The sequence below is a fragment of the Thalassophryne amazonica genome, chromosome 5 (assembly GCF_902500255.1).
Source record: "Thalassophryne amazonica chromosome 5, fThaAma1.1, whole genome shotgun sequence".
NCBI lineage: Eukaryota > Metazoa > Chordata > Actinopteri > Batrachoidiformes > Batrachoididae > Thalassophryne > Thalassophryne amazonica.
In genome coordinates, this window is record NC_047107.1 from 85,804,140 (window position 1) to 85,831,378 (window position 27,239).

At 43.5% G+C, this 27,239-nt stretch overlaps 2 protein-coding genes across 3 annotated transcripts in view; one reads left to right on the top strand and one right to left on the bottom strand.

Annotated features, from left to right (window-relative positions):
- The window catches only part of slc20a2 (solute carrier family 20 member 2), a 156,115-nt gene extending 135,702 nt beyond the window's left edge, over nt 1-20,413 (bottom strand). For both annotated transcript variants that reach the window (XM_034170770.1, XM_034170767.1), the window contains exon 1: nt 20,292-20,413. The gene's annotated coding sequence lies outside the window, so the exon portion shown is untranslated. The remainder of the gene's footprint in view (nt 1-20,291) is intronic.
- A 101-nt stretch (nt 20,414-20,514) lies between these two features.
- The window catches only part of mthfd2l (methylenetetrahydrofolate dehydrogenase (NADP+ dependent) 2 like), a 116,868-nt gene continuing 110,143 nt past the window's right edge, over nt 20,515-27,239 (top strand). Inside the window, exon 1 of the mRNA XM_034170774.1 lies at nt 20,515-20,593. Within this exon, the coding sequence (XP_034026665.1) occupies nt 20,556-20,593 (38 nt within the window). The 5' untranslated portion in view covers nt 20,515-20,555. The remainder of the gene's footprint in view (nt 20,594-27,239) is intronic.

Below are 27,239 nucleotides of genomic sequence, written 5' to 3' on the forward strand. Positions count from 1 at the left end.
GCATAAGTCTAGTTTAATTACTACCACAGTCTTCAAATTCAAAGGGAACATTCTTGGGACACAGACCTTGGACAAGTTCAAAGATGGCTAACCTCTATGTATTTTAAAAGGTTTAAAAAGTCGCATTCTGTTATCTGATCCATTTTGTCCTTGAGTGACGCAGGTGACAGCCAATTAGAGTAGAGCTGCACTGTGATGTCAGTTGCTGGTTTCTTCAAAACCACTTCGTTTTGTGTGTTTATATACGTTTCTCAAATATTATGTAAAATCTAGTGAGAAGTAAGCATTTCTAAAACTGAAAATGCTATTTTTGGAACCTTTTAACACCTCTGAACTTATTTATAAGACATTTTACGGAGGTTAGCATGGTGATGTCACCTCCCAGGTTAGCAACTTGCTAACTGCTTCATTTCTGGTATATTATGTAAAAGCTAGCGAGACATAAACACTTCTAAAACTAAAAACGCTGATGATTTGATCTGAACATGTACAAATTGTACATAAGACAATAGAATCATAATAATTAAACAACTGCAAATGATAAATAACACAATGCTCATACCGCCAAGGGTATTTAAGCATTGCATAAGATTTACAGCGTCTTTTCTCTGCCAGTTGTATTTACTGAAGTACCATAAGTACATATGAGGGCACATTCTAAATTTATTTGGACTGTTTGTTTAAGATTTTCTGTTTTACACAACGTATCTAAAGCACACAAAAATGTGATAAATATAACACCACATTACTGTGTCCACATGTTACTGTGCTGCATGGTGTGTTTTTTAAAGCAGTGATTTGCCTTTCTAATCACAGCCTTCCCTTTCGCCTCTGTGACATTCAGATTAACACTCTCCCTTGAGCATTTGTTCGTCTTTCTCCACGCTTCTGTTTCCCAGATTTCTCCTATTATTTGTTGTGCTCAGCTCTCTAGGATGGTTGTCCTCCTCGTGCCCTTGCTTCCCATTATTTTCATCCTCTACTGATATTCAGGAGTCTCCTCATCTCATTATCAGTCACTACACAGTGTACCAACACACGTACACCACTGCTTGGTCATAATATTGCCATGGTGAAGGATCACTAGTCTTAATGATGTTACTGACTACCTGTCTTCAGTGGTTGGAAGGAATTCTCTGGGAATTCCACAATTCTAAATCCTTAAATATTAAAGCAGCAACACTATAGTAAAACCACAGCACAGCTCAATACACAATGTTGAACTTTCACATGACATTTTTGGCAGAGTTTTCAGAAATCTGAAATGTAGGCAATATATTTAAGGGGTTCTAAAAATTTAGAAACCAGTGAAAAGACAGGGTAGTTAATAGAATAATGCCATAATAGGCAGAAGAGAAAAAAAATAAAATGGCGAGTACAATTCAAACCTAAAACATAAATCTTGGAAGTTGAAATGTATAAAAGTGCCATTATCATAACTTCATTCATTCATTTACTTTCTATATACCCGCTTATTCCAACTAAGGGTCACAGAAGCTGGTGCCTAACCCAGGGGGACACACCCTGGACGGACCGCTGCTCCATCACAGCACTGTCATAACTTGACAAATATAAACTCTAGGGCAATCACCTTTTGAGATTTAAGACTTTTAACCATGAAGGCTAACTACTGAAAATTTCACAGACCAACAGTTTTCCAGCGCATAATTTGCCCCTTGTTTCTGTATTATCAGATCTTTAATTTGGGATTTTTGAGCATTGTTGGGGTGTACTTTTTATAACTGTTGGTTATTATTTCATTATTGGAAGTTTGTTTTTTTGCTGTGATTCCTGAGAAAGCCCAATATAAAAAGTTATTCCAATTATTATTATTCACAAGGAACTCATGGTTTTTCGATACAGGTAAGTCACACTGGAGCCAAGGGTGAAGTGACTGGGATGAGAATCAGCACCTCAGAATCTGAGACCATGGTCCTCTGTCAGAAAACAGTGGATTGTCCCCTCTGGGTCAGTAGAGAGTTACTGCCCCAAATGGAAGCGTTTAAGTATCTCGGAGTCTTGTTCATGATTGGGGGTAAATTGGAGTGGGAGGTGGATAGACGGATTGGGGCGGTGTCTGACATTTTTACAGACGCTGTACTGGACCGTCGTGGTGAAGAAGGAGCTGAGCCGGAAGGCGAGGCTTTCAATTTACCAGTCAATTTACGCTCCCATCCTCACCTATGGTCATGAACTTTGGGTAATGACTGAAACAATAAGATCGCGGTTACAAGCGGTAGAAATGAGATTCCTCTGTTGGGTATCTGGTCTTACACTCCTGGACAAGGTGAGAAGCTCAATTATCCGGGAGGAACTCAGAGTAGAGCCGCTACTTCTTTGCATCAAAAAGAGCCAGTTGTGGTGGTTCGGGCATCTGGTGAGGATACTTTCTGCTCATCACCCTAAGGAAGTCTTCCAGGCACATCCAACCACAAGGAGGCCCACGGGGAAGACCCAGGACACGCCGGAGACATTATATATCCCAGCAGGCTTGGAAATGCCTTAGGATCCCCCAGGAAGAGTTAAAGGACTTGGTTGAGGATGGGGAAGTGTGGGATGACCTGCTTCCTCTGCTGCCACCGCAACCAGGACCCAGATTAAGCGTCTGAAAATGAATGAACAAACACTGGCATCACAGGACCTATCGACTGTAACTTACACTCTGAAAAATATGGTACTCTTGTTCAAAATTTTGAATTCTTATTGGGCATACAGATAATCTCCTGATTATCTCAAGCAAATCTAAGATGACAAATTGGGGAGCTTTCACTAAATTTGTAAATTTCACATGGAATGACATTATTATCTCGATCTTGAAAGTCTATGTTCAAACAGCTTTTTTTGGTGTCCCAAAAAAGAGCCACAAAAATAAAGCCATAGAAAATGTATACACTTTTGGATACTTATACCTGTCATAAGTCATCTTTAAGCATATCTCAGGTGGTCAATTCTAATTTCACCTCAGTTTGTAAGAGTTTTGGCATTAACAAGATGTGCTCATTATGTGCACCGCTCTTCTGGTTCTGTCAGATCTCCCTTTGTTAACATTGTGAACAGTTCTATCAGTTTGAAACTTCTTTAAAATCCTCCATACTGTCTTTCTGTCTGGAGCTTTTCTAACTGCAAAATGACATTGATATTGTCGTTGGGTCTGCACAATCGATGTGGTCTCAAAGTAGAATTCCAGTTTCCCTTTTTGCTCGATTGTAAACGGCATCCTCACTGGATCAGTCTCAAACTACATCAGAAGAAATTCCTCACATACAATATCTTGATGTCTGAAAAAATAAAACAGAATTCAGATTAGCCGTTGTAGAATTAGAGTCAAATGATTTTGTGGCGCTTTTTTGTGACACCCTTTATGTTTCATCAGTGCTGTGTTCAGACTCCTACATGTTTTTGTATAGGGTCATGGAGCTCAGCAGCATAGATGCCTTTTTCAGGAAGCTAAACTGATTTTGCAAAAGCTGCTGTGATCTTTGCAGAATCACTGGACACCATGATTGTAGCACTTGAGAAGCTGAGTGAGAAGTCGGCTGTCTCAGTTTCTAATTATCCTGGATCAAGCCAAAGGTCCAGGCTTTCAAGTACTTCCTGGACTTGGCCATTAGAAATGTGTCCGTGTGCAGTGAAAATGTTGAACTTGAAGAGACATTCACTTATCTTGGCAGTAGCATGTATGTCATTTAGTCTTGGGCAATTGATTTTGTAAGATGCTTGGAAAGAGCTTATGGAGTCTTGAGATCAAAGAACAGAGGTGTTTGGTGATACAGATATCGTTGCAAAAGAATGGTCCAAGTCTTTAGGATCTTGGAGTTTCTTGTATTACCATATGGTTGTGAAACTTAGATGCTAACCAGTGACCAAAGGTGGTAACAGGATGTTTTTGGTACTCTGTCTCTTTGGAAGATCATTAGATACCTTTGTACTAAAGAAACGGTTACATTTTGGCCATGCGATGTGTTTCTCTGCGCATGATCCAGCACAAAGTTGCCTTCGTTTTGAGAACCCAACAACTTAAGAATGCAAACAGGAATGCCTACATTTCACCTATTTGCGGCATGTAAATGCTTATTTTCAGAATGTGGGGATAGACCTGTTGTCTGCCTGGGTGGTGGCCATCCAGTACCCAAGCTGTAGCCGTAGTGTGGCAAATGCGGTGACATGGCGTACCAGCCTGACCTGACCTGACAGATAGGGTCTGACAGCTCTGTTTGCCCTTGTTGATGATGTTGCACTGTGTATCCAACAGAGTACATCAGCAGAAAAAGAAAAACGCAAACTAACTCTGACTAACAGGTGCGCATGCTGTAGAAAGACGTGGTGGTGGACGTGAATGTGGTGTGACCTGCCACTTCCTGGAGGACATTCTTGTCAAGAAATGCCGCACCTCACATGATTGTGATGCTGATCTAGATTTGGACGAGTTGTCAAACTGTACACAGCAGCAGAGACGACTGTTCACTGGCAATGAAAACGCACGCACACACACACACACACACACGCCTCTAAAACTGGTTTGACTTTGCAGTCTCTCATTGTTGTTTAACATAGTAACATCACATAAAATATGCCTCTTACGTCCACACAAATGTCCACCCTCCCTAACTGGCCTCACTCCAAACGTAACAACCTTCCACACAGAACGTCCAAAGTACAAGCTGTCCGACTTTAACTGCTGGTTACGTGAGCACTGCTTTGTGTATTTTATGAACGATTTGGATTTATTACTGTACTAAAAAAAATTTTTTTTTTTAATGTTATCCTGAAGGTGTGCTCTATGCTGTCACCACTGAACTGGCAATTTTGTGTGAATCATCCAGCCTTAATTATGTTTTTATCTGACTGAATTATTCCCAGAAAGAGCAGGTCAAAGTGCATATCGTACATAAGATGGATGTGTTGTTAATGTTTCAATGAACCCACCTTAACTCCACAAAACATTGACATAACATAGTCACAGTCAGTCACACAGAGGACGACAATTCATTTTTTTCTCTCTTCCCAAGAGGCCTCCTGAGACAGCATCAATATGATGGCGGTATCATGGCGAATTCCCCAACAAATCACCAAGCTGTGTGTGCTTGAAACGGTCACTTTTACAACTAAAATGATAGCACCCCCACCCCCCCACCCACGCTGCCATTGTAGTTACTTGCATTTATTATATAATTGTGATAGTAAATCTTTTGCTGCTAATGTCTTGGTGCCAGATACCAAAGCACACCTTCAGAGATCTATAGTGTAGTCCATGCCTCGATGGGTCAGGGCTGTTTTCTGCTAAGGGGGGGGGGGACCTACACAATATGTCAGACTGGCACTATTCATCTTCATGTACATCTTCATATGGCATGCTACTTATGTATGAAGTCTCATTTAACCAGCCCTCCCACCCCACCCCCCAAAACTATACTATAGACCCTGAGGTCCATTGGTGCAGATTCTTATCCCCGGATTCCGTAGAGTGAAGCAGATGAGGGTCTATGACTCCTGGATTGGATGCCAGTCTGACGCAAGTTACTTCCTGAGCCGAAGCCAGTACCCATTTCCAGCTGGGTGGACTGGGACAATGCAGATGAAATATCATGTCCAAGGTCACAGACAGGTAGCATGGCAGGGAGTCAAACTCAGGTCTAGACACTGGTTGTCCACCTCCATATTCTGCTGAGCTACCCGTGCAGGATTTTGTTTGTACAGACTACAAAACGATCTACAGGAAATCTACATGAAGCTACGTTCTTTAAATCATAAATATTTTGTAACAATCTACAGGCATGTATCCAAAGAAGGTAGTTCTTATATTAAAAATAGAGCACGTCAATGCTTGGCATTTGTTCTTTGTAATTTGCTGCTTTCATGTTTTATCATGGGTGTCAACAGAAGCACGAACGCATTCACTCAGACACACAGGTAAGTGAAAAAAGAAAGACATTAATCCACCTGTCATCATACTTTGCATTTCATATCTCTCTTACAGCCTCATGTCAGGACAAGACACAGCAATGGGCGTATTTGGTTCAGTTTAATGTGACCCTATGACATTAAAGTACTCATGTCACATGTTCTAAACAAAGCTTCGCAATCCTCGAGAACAAAACAACACAAAAAGATGAGAGCCTGTGATCCCAGTGTTCCTATTCAGGGCCACTGCTTCTCACTGTAGCGTTGCAGCCATATAATAAGAAAGATTATTATATGGCTGACTGCGACGCTATGTGTGCTCTGATTGGCTGATTACCAGTCAGATATTTTCCCATATTGGACCGGTTTCCATGACTATCGGTCCGCAACGCATATTTTCGTTACAAACCAGGAAGCTAAAAACACAATTAGAAAAACCAAGTCAGACGTGAACACACTCCATAAATATCTAAACAGCATTGGAAAGCTTACTAGCTAACGATCGGAACACCTGTTAGCAAGTACTTCATGGAGGTGAAGAAAGCGAACGAGCTCAACACCGTCAGCAGCATATTCAGGCGATACTGTAAGTTTGCGTGTTTATATATATAATAGCCATATAAAAAATAATTAACCTTGTTGCTTTCAAGTGCAGCTCTCTGGTTTCTCATAAAAATTTTGCAGTTCCAACTTCTTTAAAATCCTCCATACTGTCTTTCTGTCTAGAGCTTTTCTAACTGCAAAATGACATTGATATTGTCGTTGGGTCTGCACAATTGATGTGGTCTCAAAGTAGAATTCCAGTTTCCCTTTTTGCTCGATTGTAAACGGCATCCTCATTGGATCAGTCTCAAACTACATCAGAAGAAATTCCTCACATACAATATCTTGATGTCTGAAAAAATAAAACAGAATTCAGATTAGCCGTTGTAGAATTAGAGTCAAATGATTTTGTGGCGCTTTTTTGGGACACCCTTTATGTTTCATCAGTGCTGTGTTCAGACTCCTACATGTTTTTGTATAGGGTCATGGAGCTCAGCAGCATAGATGCCTTTTTCAGGAAGCTAAACTGATTTTGCAAAAGCTGCTGTGATCTTTGCAGAATCACTGGACACCGTGATTGTAGCACTTGAGAAGCTGAGTGAGAAGTCGGCTGTCTCAGTTTCTAATTATCCTGGATCAAGCCAAAGGTCCAGGCTTTCAAGTACTTCCTGGACTTGGCCATTAGAAATGTGTCCGTGTGCAGTGAAAATGTTGAACTTGAAGAGACATTCACTTATCTTGGCAGTAGCATGTATGTCATTTAGTCTTGGGCAATTGATTTTGTAAGATGCTTGGAAAGAGCTTATGGAGTCTTGAGATCAATGAACAGAGGTGTTTGGTGATACAGATATCGTTGCAAAAGAATGGTCCAAGTCTTTAGGATCTTGGAGTTTCTTGTATTACCATATGGTTGTGAAACTTAGATGCTAACCAGTGACCAAAGGTGGTAACAGGATGTTTTTGGTACTCTGTCTCTTTGGAAGATCATTAGATACCATTGTACTAAAGAATTTTGTACTAAAGAAACGGTTACATTTTGGCCATGCGATGTGTTTCTCTGCACATGATCCAGCACAAAGTTGCCTTCGTTTTGAGAACCCAACAACTTAAGAATGCAAACAGGAATGCCTACATTTCACCTATTTGCAGCATGTAAATGCTTATTTTCAGAATGTGGGGATAGACCTGTTGTCTGCCTGGGTGGTGGCCATCCAGTACCCAAGCTGTAGCCGTAGTTGTTGTGTGGGCCGCCAGAAGAGGAGGTACTGCTGGCCCACTACCAGAGGGCGCCCTGCCTGAAGTGCGGGCTTCAGGCACGAGAGGGCGCTGCCGCCACGGACACAGCCAGGGATGACAGCTGTCACTCATTATCTCTTGACAGCTGTCACCCATCTACACTTCATCATCTCACTCCATAAAGACCGGACGTCATCTCCACCTCGTTGCCGAGATATCATCTACCTGTGAAGGTAATATTCTCAGCCTTAAAACTATGTCTTAGTCTGAACTCGTTTTACAGCTGTTTTCCTGTGGAGTGCCTTATCTGTGAGATTGGCGTAATCAGCGACGGCTTCGCTTCACACCCCAGCCAGATAAGTGATTAGACAGGAGCTGCACGAGTGTGTGATTAGAGGTGGAGGTGATTTTCCACCTTCGGACTGTTTTTGTTACTGGGTGTGCACACACCCACATCTCACTGTTTGTGCTCCTCGCCAGCAGTACCAGATCCGACAGTCGGGGACGGTGATCACCTGGGAATTCGGGACTTGGCGGCTCCAGTATTCACCGGGTTCTGTGGCGGTGGAAATCGTGTGGTCCCGGCTCTTCTCAGGACAGACGTCTTCTATCCTCGAGCCTGCCCACACGTCACCTTGGTGTATTGACTGCTATCAGATTCTGTGATTGTCTGTATAATCGTTGTGCACATTAACAACATTAAATTGTTACCTTTTGGCTATCTATTGACCGTTCATTTGCGCCCCCTGTTGTGGGTCCGTGTCACTACACTTTCCCCAACAGGATATCTTGGCCAACGTCATGGATCCCGAGGGGCGTCAACCATTTGTTGGACAGCCAATGGAAGAGCAGGGTGCACAGGCGTCGGCTGGAGGCGTGATTGGTGAGTTGCAGCACATCCTCACCGCCTTTACCACTCGGATGGCCCTGATGACCGAGCAAAACATCATCCTTAATCGCAGGATGGAGGCTCTCACCGCGCAGGTGGAAGCGCGCGCTAAGGGCGCTGCTGCAGCTCCTCCTGCTGCCGACCCTGTGCCGAATACAGACATTCCATTGGTCATTCAACGACCCCCCCCCACCATCCCCTGAAGCATACATAAGCCCCCCAGAGCCGTACAAAGGTTGTGTGGAGACGTGCGCGGACTTTCTTATGCAGTGTTCGCTCGTCTTTGCACAGCGTCCCGTGATGTACGCGTCTGATGCCAGCAAGGTGGCTTACGTGATTAATTTGCTTCGAGGTGAGGCACGTGCTTGGACTACAGCGCTTTGGGAACAAAGTTCACGGCTCCTTGCCTCTTATACTGGGTTTGTGAGGGAGCTCAGAACTGTTTTTGATCACCCTAACAGAGGCGAAACCGCGGCTACCGTGCTGCTGTCAATGAGACAGGGGCGCTGGAGCGCAGCCGAATATGCAGTCGACTTCCGCATCACGGCTGCGAGATCCGGCTGGAATATGACTGCGCTCCGCGCCGCCTTCATAAACGGACTGTCATCGGTCCTGAAGGAGCACCTGGTGGCTAAGGAGGAACCGCGGGATTTGGCTGAGCTTATCTATTTGGTTATACGATTGGACAATCGGTTAGAAGGACGCCGACGGGAGCGAGGCGAAGGGCGTGGTCAGGCACAAGCCGTCCCTCTTCCTCCCGGGTCCGAAAGAGAGCCCTCTTCCCCACGCTCCACAGCCACAGCACTCCGTGTGGCTACAGCTCCCCCTGCTGACGATGCTAGGGACACGAGCAGGGCCACATTCAGACAGAGGAGGCTGGTCCGCGGGGAGTGCTTTGTCTGCGGCTCGAGTGAGCATCAGCAGAGAGACTGCCTCAAACGGTCAAAACACAAACGCCCGCCCTTAGAGACTGGGCTGAGGGGGGGTCAAAACATTCACGTGGGTCATACACATCTTTCAACACGACTCCCAGTTACAATCCTGAGCGGGGATTTAACCCTTCAAGCCCCAGCACTGGTGGACACGGGGTCAGAAGGGAATCTGCTGGATAGCAGATGGGCAAGGAAGGTAGGGCTCCCTCTAGTAGCGCTTTCTTCCCCAGTGAAGGTGCGAGCACTAGATGGCACTCTTCTCCCTTTTATCACACACAAGACACTACCTGTAACCCTGGTAGTGTCTGGGAATCACCGGGAGGAGATTGAGTTTTTTGTAACTCCTTCTACCTCCCGCGTGATTTTGGGCTTCCCATGGATGATTAAACACAATCCCCGGATTGATTGGCCATCTGGGGTTGTGGCTCAGTGGAGCGAAACCTGCCACCGGAATTGTTTAGGATCCTTGGTTCCTCCCGGTGTAAATGCTAATGAGGAGGTTAAAGTCCCTCCCAATCTGACGGCGGTGCCGGTTGAGTACCACGATCTTGCTGACGTCTTCAGCAAGGATCTGGCGCTCACCCTTCCCCCGCACCGTCCATACGATTGTGCCATTGATTTGGTCCCGGGCGTTGAGTTCCCATCCAGCAGGCTGTACAATCTCTCACGTCCTGAGCGCGAATCAATGGAGATCTACATCCGGGACTCATTAGCTGCCAGGTTGATCCGGAATTCCACCTCCCCGATGGGTGCAGGTTTCTTTTTTGTGGGCAAGAAAGATGGTGGACTCCGTCCATGCATTGATTACAGGGGGCTGAACGACATAACGGTTCGTAATCGATACCCTTTACCCCTGTTGGATTCAGTGTTCATGCCCCTGCATGGAGCCCAAATTTTCACCAAACTGGACCTTAGGAATGCGTACCACCTGGTTCGGATCCGGAAGGGAGACGAATGGAAGACGGCATTCAACACCCCATTAGGTCATTTTGAGTATCTGGTCATGCCGTTCGGCCTCACTAACGCCCCCGCGATGTTCCAAGCATTGGTAAACGACATCTTGCGGGACTTCCTGCACCGATTCGTCTTCGTATATCTGGATGACATACTCATCTTTTCCCCGGACCCTGAGACTCATGTCCAGCATGTACGTCAGCCGGCCCCTGCTTACCGGCCCGGGCAGGAGGTGTGGCTATCCACGAAGGACATTCCCCTCCAGGTGGCCTCCCCGAAACTCAAGGACAGGTATATCGGACCATACAAGATCCTCAAAGTCCTCAGTCCTGCCGCAGTGAAGCTCCAACTCCCGGCTTCACTGCGGATCCACCCGGTCTTTCATGTGTCCAGGATCAAACCTCACCACACCTCACCCCTCTGTGCTCCCGGACCGGCGCCGCCTCCTGCCCGGATCATCGACGGGGAGCCGGCTTGGATGGTGCGCCGGGTCCTGGACATCCGTCAGATGGGCCGGGGGTTCCAGTATTTGGTGGACTGGGAGGGGTATGGACCTGAAGAACGCTCCTGGGTGAAGAGGAGCTTCATCCTGGATCCGGCCCTCCTGGCCGATTTCTACCGCCGCCACCCGGACAAGCCTGGTCGGGCGCCAGGAGGCGCCCGTTGAGGGGGGGGTCCTGTTGTGTGGGCCGCCAGAAGAGGAGGTACTGCTGGCCCACCACCAGAGGGCGCCCTGCCTGAAGTGCGGGCTTCAGGCACGAGAGGGCGCTGCCGCCAAGGACAAAGCCGGGGTTACAGCTGTCACTCATTATCTCTTGACAGCTGTCACCCATCTACACTTCATCATCTCACTCCATAAAGACCGGACGTCATCTCCACCTCGTTGCCGAGATATCATCTACCTGTGAAGGTAATATTCTCAGCCTTAAAACTGTGTCTTAGTCTGAACTCGTTTTACAGCTGTTTTCCTGTGGAGTGCCTTATCTGTGAGATTGGCGTAATCAGCGACGGCTTCGCTTCACACCCCAGCCAGATAAGTGATTAGACAGGAGCTGCACGAGTGTGTGATTAGAGGTGGAGGTGATTTTCCACCTTTGGACTGTTTTTGTTACTGGGTGTGCACACACCCACATCTCACTGTTTGTGCTCCTCGCCAGCAGTACCAGATCCGACAGTCGGGGACGGTGATCACCTGGGAATTCGGGATTTGGCGGCTCCAGTATTCACCGGGTTCTGTGGCGGTGGAAATAATGTGGTCCCGGCTCTTCTCAGGACAGACGTCTTCTATCCGAATGAGTAGTACCTTAGTAAGATTTAAGATTTAAGAAACTACTCAAAAAGAACATCATGTCTAAGTATCATAAAGAAGCAAATATAATTTCATTTATATGGAATGTTCAATTTATAAGTGGGACTCATTGTATATTTGAATGTGTGAGTATGTATATGCGTATGTAGATATATAGATATGGGTAGGTGTATATGTATATAAGTGACTGTGTATATGTATGTATGTATATATTTATGTTTGTAAAGTATATAAGTATGTATATAGGTATATATGGCACAGCCCAAGCAGAGGGTCACCCCCAAGAGCCTGGTCTGCTTGAGGTTTCTTCCTTATATGGAGTTTTTCCTCACCACAGTTGCCTAGTGATCGCTCTGGGGGTTGGTAAGGTTAGTCCTTACTGGCGTAAAGTGCCTTGATTCGAATTTCTTGTGATCTGGTACTATATAAATATAATTATAAGTGAATAGTATATTGATGTGTATGTCTGTGTGTCGACATGTAGTAGTGAATTTGTATTTATGTAAATATGACTGATAAGAATTGTTGGACTTGTACGAGCAGGGGTGGGCGCTAATAAGCTTTGCTTCAGCCCACACCCTTTCGGACTCACTAGTTTTGTCTGTGTTTGTTTGTGGAATTGTTCATTTTTTTCTATTTGAATATTTTGTGTGCCCAATAAAACTTTGTCACATTGTCACATCCTCGAGCCTGCCCACACGTCACCTTGGTGTATTGACTGCTATCAGATTCTGTGATTGTCTGTATAATCGTTGTGCACATTAACAACATTAAATTGTTACCTTTTGGCTCATCTATTGACCGTTCATTTGCGCCCCCTGTTGTGGGTCCGTGTCACTACACTTTCCCCAACAGTAGTGTGGCAAATGCGGTGACATGGCGTACCAGCCTGACCTGACCTGACAGATAGGGTCTGACAGCTCTGTTTGCCCTTGTTGATGATGTTGCACTGTGTATCCAACAGAGTACATCAGCAGAAAAAGAAAAACGCAAACTAACTCTGACTAACAGGTGCGCATGCTGTAGAAAGACGTGGTGGTGGACGTGAATGTGGTGTGACCTGCCACTTCCTGGAGGACATTCTTGTCAAGAAATGCCGCACCTCACATGATTGTGATGCTGATCTAGATCTGGAGGAGTTGTCAAACTGTACACAGCAGCAGAGACGACTGTTCACTGGCAATGAAAACGAACGCACACACACACACACACACACACGCCTCTAAAACTGGTTTGACTTTGCAGTCTCTCATTGTTGTTTAACATAGTAACATCACATAAAATATGCCTCTTACGTCCACACAAATGTCCACCCTCCCTAACTGGCCTCACTCCAAACGTAACAACCTTCCACACAGAACGTCCAAAGTACAAGCTGTCCGACTTTAACTGCTGGTTACGTGAGCACTGCTTTGTGTATTTTATGAACGATTTGGATTTATTACTGTACTAAAAAAAAATTTTTTTTTAAATGTTATCCTGAAGGTGTGCTCTATGCTGTCACCACTGAACTGGCAATTTTGTGTGAATCATCCAGCCTTAATTATGTTTTTATCTGACTGAATTATTCCCAGAAAGAGCAGGTCAAAGTGCATATCGTACATAAGATGGATGTGTTGTTAATGTTTCAATGAACCCACCTTAACTCCACAAAACATTGACATAACATAGTCACAGTCAGTCACACAGAGGACGACAATTCATTTTTTTCTCTCTTCCCAAGAGGCCTCCTGAGACAGCATCAATATGATGGCGGTATCATGGCGAATTCCCCAACAAATCACCAAGCTGTGTGTGCTTGAAACGGTCACTTTTACAGCTAAAATGATAGCACCCCCACCCCCCCCCACCCACGCTGCCATTGTAGTTACTTGCATTTATTATATAATTGTGATAGTAAATCTTTTGCTGCTAATGTCTTGGTGCCAGATACCAAAGCACACCTTCAGAGATCTATAGTGTAGTCCATGCCTCGATGGGTCAGGGCTGTTTTCTGCTAAGGGGGGGGGGGACCTACACAATATGTCAGACTGGCACTATTCATCTTCATGCACATCTTCATATGGCATGCTACTTATGTATGAAGTCTCATTTAACCAGCCCTCCCACCCCACCCCCCAAAACTATACTATAGACCCTGAGGTCCATTGGTGCAGATTCTTATCCCCGGATTCCGTAGAGTGAAGCAGATGAGGGTCTATGACTCCTGGATTGGATGCCAGTCTGACGCAAGTTACTTCCTGAGCCGAAGCCAGTACCCATTTCCAGCTGGGTGGACTGGGACAATGCAGATGAAATATCATGTCCAAGGTCACAGACAGGTAGCATGGCAGGGAGTCAACCTCAGGTCTAGACACTGGTTGTCCACCTCCTTATTCTGCTGAGCTACCCGTGCAGGATTTTGTTTGTACAGACTACAAAACGATCTACAGGAAATCTACAAGAAAACCTGGTCAGCAAGCTACGAAGTCATTTACAGGCAACTGGTGCTCACTATTTCTGAAAGTAGCAACAAACAGTGTACATGTAAACATGGGTGAAAGGGTCTAAAGACCTATGAATACATTCCAGTGCTATTTCAATCCGGCTTAAGCAGGCTTCACAGGAAAAGCTGCAGTTGGCTTTTCCATCAAACTGGCTACAGTTTCCAGGTAATTTCTTAGTGCAATTAGGTACAGATTATAAATTGTAGGCAAAAACATGTTTGTTCTTTAAATCATAAATATTTTGTAACAATCTACAGGCACGTATCCAAAGAAGGTAGTTCTTATATTAAAAATAGAGCATGTCAATGCTTGGCATTTGTTCTTTGTAATTTGCTGCTTTCATGTCTTATCATGGCTGTCAACAGAAGCACGAACGCATTCACTCAGACACACAGGTAAGTGAAAGAAGAAAGACATTAATCCACCTGTCATCATACTTTGCATTTCATATCTCTCTTACAGCCTCATGTCAGGACAAGACACAGCAATGGGTGTATTTGGTTCAGTTTAATGTGACCCTGTGACATTAAAGTACTCATGTCACATGTTCTAAACAAAGCTTCGCAATCCTCGAGAACAAAACAACACAAAAAGATGAGAGCCTGTGATCCCAGTGTTCCTATTCAGGGCCACTGCTTCTCGCTGTAGCGTTGCAGCCATATAATAAGAAAGATTATTATATGGCTGACTGCGACGCTACGTGTGCTCTGATTGGCTGATTACCAGTCAGATATTTTCCCATATTGGACCGGTCCGCAACGCATATTTTCGTTACAAACCAGGAAGCTAAAAACACAATTAGAAAAACCAAGTCAGACGTGAACACACTCCATAAATATCTAAACAGCATTGGAAAAAACACACAAATTCATAGCTTACCAGCTAACGATCGGAACACCTGTTAGCAAGTACTTCATGGAGGTGAAGAAAGCTAACGAGCTCAACACCGTCAGCAGCATATTCAGGCGATACTGTAAGTTTGCGTGTTTATATATATAATAGCCATATAAAAAATAATTAACCTTGTTGCTTTCAAGTGCAGCTCTCTGGTTTCTCATAAAAATTTTGGAGTCCAACATATGGTAATGGAAAAATTTATGCTAGCGATTTTATGCTGTGATCCACTGAACTTGGAACACGGAAAAAAAATTAGGTCCGACTCTAAAAAGAGAAATGGAATGGGCATTAAAGCTGGAATTTCAAGTCAGACAAGACACAGACAAGATCCGTGGAAACCAAGTTTGCCAAAACTGAAGTCACAGGAATATGGCGGCTCACGCAGTAAACATTACACTTTTGTTAATTTTTACGAGTATGTAGTATCTGATAGCAAATTTTATGCAATCAATGTATCTGACAGGTACTGACTTTATTGATCTTGGTGTTGCTGTCTATAGAGTCTTTCAGAGTCCCATCATCCCCTGCTTGCTTAGGGCCCCTTCACACATAACATGATTGAAGTCGACTAGCGCATGAAGGACAAACTGGAGGAATTGCATGCCAGTCATGAAAAATCGGCGCTGCCTCCAACACCTCGTACACCTGTCGCTACAACTATTCGCGCACACCAGCGGCTGAAAGACAGAGAGTGCCTTGTGAGAGCCCATTCGAACCTTCTCGCGGCAGGTGTTGGCCAAATTCCAGGTGTCACACACGGACATCCAACACCGCTCGCTGGACACTTAGAAAATGTGGTGCCGTTTGCGCTGTCAGCATGAAAACTGTGAGCAGACAACCACTTTCAACCTGGCAGTGAAATTTGTCTAAGTGCCCCGACGAGTGTGGCGTTGTAAAAGCCACACACGTGGCATGCTTGGGTGATTCTTAGACTACGGGCACTTATTATGTCCTTTGATCATATTGTATGAAAAACAGAAAAAAGGGGAAATTTCACACTTTTATAGTTATCTTTACAATGAAAGTGTGTTAAGAAATTTGTTCTAGTAGTCTATGATGACTTTTTCACCTTTTTTCAGCTTCATTATATGCAAATATTGCCGTTTTGTCCTTGTCCCACACCCAGACTTTTGATCTTCAATGATAAAAATGAATGGTAAAGAAACGTTTTTTCTAATGTTTTAAAATATCTCTGAATAAAATATCAGTAAAATAATCAAAACATAATTGTGATATTCAATGTCATACAACTGTTGTGATTTTTTTTAAACAAAATGTAGTTGTCCCACACTATTGCCATAATTTCCACCACAACACTGTAATGTCCCTTTAAACAGTTTGTATGAAAGATTGTTTGGGTAGTTTCTATGGAGATAAACAGTGACATCAGAGCACATGTATATAGCGCCAAATCACAACAAACAGTTGCCCCAAGGCGCTTTATATTGTAAGGCAATGGTGTGGTGGAAATTACATTTACAAGGCCAATAGTGCCCGTAGTTAAAGAATCACCCGCTTGTGTGTCGCGCCCCCCCCCCCACACACACACACACACACACACACGTGGCGTGCGGAGGGAGAACACACTTGCATGACATGCTGATATGTATTTACAGACATGATCACATGAGGGCCGGACAGCCACGTCTGAGCGCACACAGCCGGGCTGCAGCGGCCACATACAGTGCACGTCGGCAGGCTACCCCATGTGAAACGGACCATCAGATCATGCAGCAGGCAATCTGAATGTCGTACATGTCCGGCAGAACACGCGTGCCACAGGACTATGATGATATGACAAGCCAACAGCGGCACAAATACACCACTTTCAGTAACGTATCGCCAAAAATGCTGTAACAAACGCCGTTTTGTCAGTTATTACAGCGCTTTTTTCTCTTTTTTGGGGGGGGATTTTAGCCATTTTACGGTCATGTTATTAGACAGTGATTGTTGCACAGTGGTAAAGTTTCCATCTGTTAAACAGAGCTTTTGTAAACTGCAGGTTCGAATCCCATGAGTGGCATTTATTTTTTTATTTAGCCAGGGTTATTTAAGCACAGGGTTCTGTATTGCATCCCCTTTTATTCATTATTTATATCAACCCTGTGATATACACTGATTATGCAGCTGGTTTTTAAATGGTAAATAGACTGCATTTATATAGCGCTTTTCCATCTGCATCAGACCCTCAAGGCACTTTACACCCTAATGCCTCACATTCACCCCGATGTGAGGGTGCTGCCATACAAGGCGCTCACTACACACCAGGTGCAACTAGGGGATTAAGGACCTTGCCCAAGGGCCCTTAGTGATTTTCCGGCCAGGCTGGGATTTAAACCGAGGATCCTCTGGTCTCAAGCCCAACGTTTAACCACTAGACCATCACCTCCCCTATTTTTATTTTAGTTTTCTCCACATCAGTGGCACAACGTGATGCAACACGTTCCAGCTGCTTGCACTATGTTCGTGCACACACACGATAGTTCGTGGTTCCCCATTTCGTGTTTGGTTTGCGGATTTTCTTCCGGTTTCTGCATCTTTTGTGCTATGTGTGAAGGGGCCTTTAGAGTGGTTCTGGTTTGACTTGCCGGTTGTAAACGACAAAAACAGTTTCACCACTCATCATGTACGGGGAAAAGAAAAGCCTTCAAGCACAAGTTAAGGTGTGTGTGTAAATATATCAATCAATCAATCAATTTTTTTATATAGCGCCAAATCACAACAAACAGTTGCCCCAAGGCGCTTTATATTGTAAGGCAAGGCCATACAATAATTATGTAAAACCCCAACGGTCAAAATGACCCCCTGTGAGCAAGCACTTGGCTACAGTGGGAAGAAAAAAAAAAGGAAAAACTCCCTTTTAACAGGAAGAAACCTCCAGCAGAACCAGGCTCAGGGAGAGGCAGTCTTCTGCTGGGACTGGTTGGGGCTGAGGGAGAGAACTAGGAAAAAGAAGAGATCGATCACTAATGATTAAATGCAGAGTGGTGCATATATATATATATATATATATATATATATATATATATATATATATATATATATATATATATATATATACACACACACACACACACACACACACACACACGATAAAATCCCTCAACAAATTTGATAGCTGCAAAGAAACAAGGAATCAACGAACAGTTAAAAAAAATTTAAAAGTCAATGAAACAGCATGTCATGTTTGCATGCAACTGGAACTACTCCATGTGCGCAAAGGATCATGGCACCTTGAAATTAGGAATACAGGGGTGGGTTGCAAATTCCAGAGTCCCCTTCCCAAGATGGGGGATGAAAATATTGCATTCAGACATCAAAAATGCTGACACGGAATTATCGACTTCCGATGTGCAAGTGAACGCAGTATTACAGTAACAATGGAACTGTTATTTTTACCCGGTTCTTTTGTGTAATTTACTGCCCCTTACCAACAACCAAACCATTGTATTCCTCATTTTTAGTTTATTAAAGGTCTTGACAAAAACCAGGCTTGTGTCCCTCACAGACAGTGTCCATCTTGTGAAGGCACACAAAGTAGCTTGTACAACACTTTTATACAAAGTGGGTGTTAACAATGGGTGTGGTTTAGCCTCACATTTCTAATGTTACTGGCTCTCACCAACAGGGGGAGCTCTCCCTGTTTCTGAAACTTGGACATATGATGAAGTAAAATTTAACTTATATTTCTCAGAACTTCCAAGCAAATAACACAAATACTTGATAGCTAACATAAAATAAAGAACTAGCACAGATATTATCTAACTATGACAGTGTTTTGGGACCACATTGAATTTTTTTTAGATTCAAGAATAAGGTTGTAATATTACGAGAATAAAGTTGTAATATTATGAGAATAAAGTCATAATTTTACGATGAAAAAAGTCGTAATATTACGAGAATAGTTGTAATTTTACGAGAATAAAGTCATAATATTATGAAAATAAATTCGTAACTTTACGAGAAAAAAGTCGTAATATTATGAGAATAAAGTCGTCATTTACGAGAATAAAGTCGTAATTTTACGAGAATAAAGTCGGAATTTTATGAGAAAAAAGTCGTAATATTACGAGAATAAATTCATAATATTATGAGAATAAAGTCAAAATATAATATTTTGACTTTTTTCTCGTAAAATGACGACTTTATTCTTGTAATATCATGACTTTTTTCTCGTAAAATTCCGATTTTATTCTCGTAAAATTACAACTTTATTCTCGAAGTCGTAATCTAACAGAACCAAAACACAAGAAATGTACAGCGTCACCGACAGTTCTGGGGTGGTAACTCTGCACATTTTACACCGTGGAAGACAGCCATAACGTGACCTGATCTAAACAGTGTCCAGCAGCTGAATAATGTCACTGAATCAGCTCCATCTGATGACTAAATAAATAAATACATTTTATGCATGAAATCACTTCAATGTTTGGTGTTGCTGAAGGGGAAGTGAAGCAGAGTATCTATAGCCCTGTAGACCACCCCACACACACACACACACACACATCGTTACAATACAGATGTGGATCTGTTTTCATTAAGACGGGGAAGACTGACCTGAGGCGTGCACTTTGGAAACTTTTGGCAAAGGGGTGGAAGTGGCGATGCACAGTGCGCATGCGCGGTTCTTGACCCGCCTCGTCGCCAAAGAAGCCGTGGTGCTGCTGGGCGCATGAAAAGCTCAACAGAGTGAAAAGAACTGGCGTGATTAACGGTCAAATAAAGAAGCGATGTTCTGGACTGTTTGGGTTTTATGTTGTTTTATCTGGGTTTTTTTTCCTACCGCGGTTTTACAGTGATCGAAACGGTCCTTTTGTGTTTGTGTGTCGGATGTCGCACACGTGTAGCGTTCGCTTATTTGTTCCGTGCAACAGTATGTGACCACACCGCAAAATACAGATTCGGCAGTAATGTCGTCTGTCACATCTGCGTCAAGGCAAATCGGGCAGCTGCGTAACGAATAAATCACCGTGATTTTTTTTTTAAATCACTTTTTTTTTTCCTGTCCTCCCCCATTTTCACGCCAGGCCCGTGTGAACGCACCACAAAGAAATCCCAAGAAGACAGAACACCCGTGTAAAGGCGTGGGGGAGCGAAAAGACGCGTTCAAATGAGAACAGTAAATAAATAAATATTTTACTTACCGACGAAATTGGACACCACGGGGTTCAGAAAGGTGCCGTGGCCGATCGCCTCCACGCCACGGAGCGGTCTCTCCGGATTTTACCCCACCAGCGATTTCCTCGGGCTGCGTCGAATGCGTGACAGATTCCAGCAGTGGCTGACTGGCGGTCGTCCCGGGATGGTTGACCTCAACTCGGTCAACTCAAACGGCCGTGCTGCCCCTGAACGTCGCTCGCTGCTCTCATCCGGGCGTCTGCGGCTCGAACCGACGTCTGCTGCTCGGGATGACAGCTTTGGATGGAGGAGGGGGAGAGGAGAGGTGGTCAGTGTGGTCAGGGAAAAACATAACATAAATAAATAAATAAAAACATCTACATGTATTCTTCTGCGAGGAGAGGAAAAATACGTATTTCAATCAAATTGCTTTCCACTGTTCTGTCCATTGTACTGTTTACTTACTCAATACACATTTTGAAATGTCTTTTCAAAAACTGTACCACTTAGTGTTTTTTTAAAGCACAGTGTGCACGTGGATTTTTGGTGCAAATCAAATGATTTTGCAATTTCTTTGGATGCTTTGGATGTCGACCTCTTTCTTTGACCTAAAGATAACACATGAGCTGCTTTTGGTCACTGAATGGAAGTAATGATTAATCTGTTTAAACCAGGCTGTCTCCAGAGGTTATTTATGATCACGTGCGCAACGCACAAATTGTGTTACGTAACGAGTGAGTGAGTGGAATCATCTGAGGAAAACTCTGCCGACACACGAAAATAATAACCATTTTTGTAATAATGATAATATATAATCAATTTATTGTTGTTATAATAATAACAACAAATAAATCATGTTGATTTAATAATAATTCTTTTAGCTGCTGTCATTAGGGGTCGCCACAGCAGATCAATCGTTTCCATCTCACCCTGTCCTCTGTATCTTCCTCTGTCACACCAACCACCTGCATGTCCTCTCTCAGCACATCCATGAACCTCCTCTTTGGTCTCCCTCTTCTCCTCCTGCCTGGTGGCTCCATCCTCAGCATCCTTCTCCCTATATACCCTGGGTCCCTCCTCTGCACATGTCCAAACCATCTCAAGCTCATCTCTCTGACTTTGTCTCCAAACCGTCCCACCTGAGCTGTCCTTCTGATATGTCCATTCCTAATCCTGTCCATTCTCATCACTCCCAAAGAGAATCACAACATCTTCAGCTCTGTCTCTTGTTTTTTCTTTGTGCCACCATCTACAAGCTGTATAACATAGCTGGTCTCACTACTGTCTTGTAAACTTTCCCCTTCACTCTTGCAGATATTCTTCAGTCACAAATAACTCCTGCCACCTTTCTCCACCCACTCCATCCTGCCTCCACTCTCTTCTTCACCTCTCTACCACACTCTCCATTACTTTGGACAGTTGACCCGAAGTATCTAAGCTCATCTACTTTCACCACTTCTACTCCTTGTGACTGCACTATTCCACTGGGCTCCCTCCCATTCACATACATGTACTCAGTCTTGCTCCTACTGACTTTCATTCCTCTTCTATCCAGAGCATATCTCCACCTCTCCAGACTAGACTCAACTTGCTCTCTACTCTCACTAGTGTCATCTACAAAGATCATAGTCCATGGAGACTCCTGTCTGATCTAATCTGTCAACATGTCCATCACCATTGTGAACAAGAGAGGACTCAGAGCTGATCCTTGGTGTAATCTCACCTCCACCTTGAATGAGTCTGTCATTTCCTACTGCACATTTCACTGCCGTCACACTATCTTTGTACATGTCCTGCACAACCATCATATACTACTCTGTCACGCTAGACTTCCTCATACAATCAATCAATCAATCAACTTTTTTCTTATATAGCGCCAAATCACAACAAACAGTTGCCCCAAGGCGCTCCATATTGTAAGGCAAGGCCATACAATAATTATGAAAAACCCCAACGGTCAAAACGACCCCCTATGAGCAAGCACTTGGCCACAGTGGGAAGGAAAAACTCCCTTTTGACAGGAAGAAACCTCCAGCAGAACCAGGCTCAGGGAGGGGCAGTCTTCTGCTGAGACTGGTTGGGGCTGAGGGAAAGAACCAGAAAAAAGACATGCCGAGAAGGGGGGCAGAGATCGATCACTAATGATTAAATGCAGAGTGATGCATACGGAGCAAAAAGAGAAAGAAACAGTGCATCATGGGAACCCCCCCACAGTCTACGTCTAAAGCAACATAACCAAGGGATGGTCCAGGGTCACCCGATCCAGCCCTAACTATAAGCCTTAGCGAAAAGGAAAGTTTTAAGCCTAATCTTAAAAGTAGAGAGGGTATCTGTCTCCCTGATCTGAATTGGGAGCTGGTTCCACAGGAGAGGAGCCTGAAAGCTGAAGGCTCTGCCTCCCATTCTACTCTTACAAACCCTAGTTTATAAGTAAGCCCGCAGTCTGAGAGCGAAGCGCTCTAATGGGGTAATATGGTACTACGAGGTCCCTAAGATAAGATGGGACCTGATTATTCAAAACCTTATAAGTAAGAAGAAGAATTTTAAATTCTATTCTAGAATTAACAGGAAGCCAATGAAGAGAGGCCAACACGGGTGAGATATGCTCTCTCCTGCTAGTCCCCGTCAGTACTATTCTGAACCAACTGAAGGCTTTTTAGGGAACTTTTAGGACAACCTGATAATAATGAATTACAATAGTCCAGCCTAGAGGAAATAAATGCATGAATTAGTTTTTCAGCATCACTCTGAGACAAGACCTTTCTGATTTTAGAGATATTGCGTAAATGCAAAAAGGCAGTCCTACATATTTGTTTAATATGCGCTTTGAATGACATATCCTGATCAAAAATGACTCCAAGATTTCTCACAGTATTACTAGAGATCAGGGAAATGCCATCCAGAGTAAGGATCTGGTTAGACACCATGCTTCTAAGATTTGTGGGGCCAAGTACAATAACTTCAGTTTTATCTGAGTTTAAAAGCAGGAAATTAGAGGTCATCCATGTCTTTATGTCTGTAAGACAATCCTGCAGTTTAGCTAATTGGTGTGTATCCTCTGGCTTCATGGATAAATAAAGCTGGGTATCATCTGCGTAACAATGAAAATTTAAGCAATACCGTCTAATAATACTGCCTAAGGGAAGCATGTATAAAGTGAATAAAATTGGTCCTAGCACAGAACCTTGTGGAACTCCATAATTAACTTTAGTCTGTGAAGAAGATTCCCCATTTACATGAACAAACTGTAATCTATTAGACAAATATGATTCAAACCACCGCAGCGCAGTGCCTTTAATACCTATGACATGCTCTAATCTCTGTAATAAAATTTTATGGTCAACAGTATCAAAAGCAGCACTGAGGTCCAACAGAACAACTACCGGCATCACTGAAAGCAGCCAAAGATAACGATACATCTTTGGGATGGTTATGAGTAATTTTTTCTCTAATAGTCAAAATTTTGTTAGCAAAGAAAGTCATGAAGTCATTACTAGTTAAAGTTAATGGAATACTCAGCTCAATAGAGCTCTGACACTTTGTCAGCCTGGCTACAGTGCTGAAAAGAAACCTGGGGTTGTTCTTATTTTCTTCAATTAGTGATGAGTAGAAAGATGTCCTAGCTTTACGGAGGGCTTTTTTATAGAGCAACAAACTCTTTTTCCAGGCTAAGTGAAGATCTTCTAAATTAGTGAGACGCCATTTCCTCTCCAACTTACGGGTTATCTGCTTTAAGCTACGAGTTTGTGAGTTATACCACGGAGTCAGACACTTCTGATTTAAAGCTCTCTTTTTCAGAGGAGCTACAGCATCCAAAGTTGTCTTCAATGAGGATGTAAAACTATTGACGAGATACTCTAACTCCCTTACAGAGTTTAGGTAGCTACTCTGCTCTGTGTTGGTATATGACATTAGAGAACATAAAGAAGGAATCATATCCTTAAACCTAGTTACAGCGCTTTCTGAAAGACTTCTAGTGTAATGAAACTTATTCCCCACTGCAGGGTAGTCCATCAGGGTAAATGTAAATGTTATTAAAAAATGATCAGACAGAAGGGAGTTTTCAGGGAATACTGTTAAGTCTTCTATTTCCATACCATAAGTCAGAACAAGATCTAAAATATGATTAAAGTGGTGGGTGGACTCATTTACTTTTTGAGCAAAGCCGATAGAGTCTAATAATAGATTAAATGCAGTGTTGAGGCTGTCATTCTCAGCATCTGTGTGGATGTTAAAATCGCCCACTATAATTATCTTATCTGAGCTAAGCACTAAGTCAGACAAAAGGTCTGAAAATTCACAGAGAAACTCACAGTAATGACCAGGTGGACGATAGATAATAACAAATAAAACTGGTTTTTGGGACTTCCAATTTGGATGGACAAGACTAAGAGACAAGCTTTCAAATGAATTAAAGCTCTGTCTAGGTTTTTGATTAATTAATAAGCTGGAATGGAAGATTGCTGCTAATCCTCCGCCCCGGCCCGTGCTACGAGCATTCTGACAGTTAGTGTGACTCGGGGGTGTTGACTCATTTAAACTAACATATTCATCCTGCTGTAACCAGGTTTCTGTAAGGCAGAATAAATCAATACGTTGATCAATTATTATATCATTTACCAACAGGGACTTAGAAGAGAGAGACCTAATGTTTAATAGACCACATTTAACTGTTTTAGTCTGTGGTGTAATTGAAGGTCCTATATTATTTTTTCTTTTTGAATTTTTATGCTTAAATAGATTTTTGCTGGTTATTGGTGGTCTGGGAGCAGGCACCGTCTCTACGGGGATGGGGTAATGAGGGGATGGCAGGGGGAGAGAAGCTGCAGAGAGGTGTTTAAGACCACAGCTCTGCCTCCTGGTCCCAACGCTAGACAGTCACAGTTTGGAGGATCCAAAAAAATTGGCCAGATTTCTAGAAATGAGAGCTGCTCCCTCTAAAGTGGGATGGATGCCGTCTCTCCTAACAAGACCAGGTTTTCCCCAGAAGCTTTGCCAATTATCAATGAAGCCCACCTCATTTTTTGGACACCACTCAGACAGCCAGCAATTCAAGGAGAACATGCGGCTAAACATGTCACTCCCGGTCTGATTGGGGAGGGGCCCAGAGAAAACAACAGAGTCCGACATTGTTTTTGCAAAGTTACACACCGATTTAATGTTAATTTTAGTGACCTCCGATTGGTGTAACCGAGTGTCATTACTGCCGACGTGAATTACAATCTTACCAAATTTACGCTTAGCCTTAGCCAGCAATTTCAAATGTCCTTCGATGTCGCCTGCTCTGGCCCCCGGAAGACAATTGACTATGGTTGCTGGTGTCGCTAACTTCACATTTCTCAAAACAGAGTCGCCAATAACCAGAGTTTGATCCTCGGCGAGTGTATCGTCGAGTGGGGAAAAACGGTTAGAGATGTGAACGGGTTGACGGTGTACACGGGGCTTCTGTTTAGGGCTACGCTTCCTCCTCACAGTCACCCAGTCAGCCTGCTTTCCCGACTGCACGGGATCTGCCAGGGGGGAACTAACGGCGGCTAAGCTACCTTGGTCCGCACCGACTACAGGGGCCTGGCTAGCTGTAGAATTTTCCACGGTGCGGAGCCGAGCCTCCAATTCGCCCAGCCTGGCCTCCAAAGCTACGAATAAGCTGCACTTATTACAAGTACCGTTACTGCTAAAGGAGGCCGAGGAATAACTAAACATTTCACACCCAGAGCAGAAAAGTACGGGAGAGACAGGAGAAGCCGCCATGCTAAACCGGCTAAGAGCTAGTAGCTGCGCTAAGCTAGCGGATTCCCAAAAACACACAAAGTGAATATTGTGCAAATAATCCAGAGGTGATTCAGCAGAAGGAGTGCCCCAATCAAGGCACCAAACAGGCTATGAAGCAGCACAGGCAACGCACGACAACAGCGAACGCACGACAACGGTGCTAAAATAAAATAAAAATAAAAAAAATAAAAAAATAAAAACGAAAGCGTTAGCAAGCTAGTTAGCTTGCCAACGCTAATGAAAGTTAGCTGATAAAAGTGCTCCGTCGCGATGTTTCGACCGTTAGAGGTCTTCCTTAGGCGTTGGAGCACAGTAAAAAAGTTAAAAAAAATAAAAAGGTAAAAAAGTAAAAAAGTCTTGAAAAAGACTGTTAGTTCAAGTCTAAAGCAGCAGGTAGCAGTCTCTGTGTAAACAGTCCCAACAGAGAGCCAAAATTCTGATCAGTTAGTACAGTTCAATACCACAACTCTTCTCTTGGCACCCTGTTATAAACATTCTCTAAATGCACAAACACACAATGTAATTCTTTCTGGCCTTCTCTGTACTTCACCAGTATTTTCGGAGAAAACATTGCATCTGTAGTGCTCTTTCTCAGCATAAAACCATATTGCTGCTCACAAATCTTCACCTGTTTTCCAAGCGTAGCTTCTTCTACTCTTTCCCATAACTTCATGCTGTGGTTGATCAGCTTTATGCCTCTGTAGTTACTGCAGCTCTGCACATCGCAGTTGTTCTTAAAAATAGGACCAGCGCACTTTGTCTCCACTCCTCAGGCATCCTCTCACTTTCCACGATTTTACTAAAAAACTCTGGTTAGAAACTCCACTGCCATCTCTCCTAGACATTTCCATGACTCCACTGGAATGTCATCTGGACCAACTGCCTTTCCACTCTTCATCCTTTTCATAGCTGCCCTCACTTCTTGTACTTCCTGATTCATTCTCGCCACATCATCTAGCCTTTTCTCTCTCTCATATTCTTCATTCATCAACTACTCAAAATATTCCCTCCACTTTCTCAACACACTCTCCTCGCTTGTTAGCATATTACCATGTGCATCTTTTACCACCCTAACCTGCTGCACATCCTTTCCAGCTCTGTCCCATTGTCTGGCCAATTGGTACAAGTACTTTTCTCTTTCCTTGCTTGCTATTCAACCTCTTGTACAGCTCACAATATGCCTTTTCCTTTTCCTTAGCTTT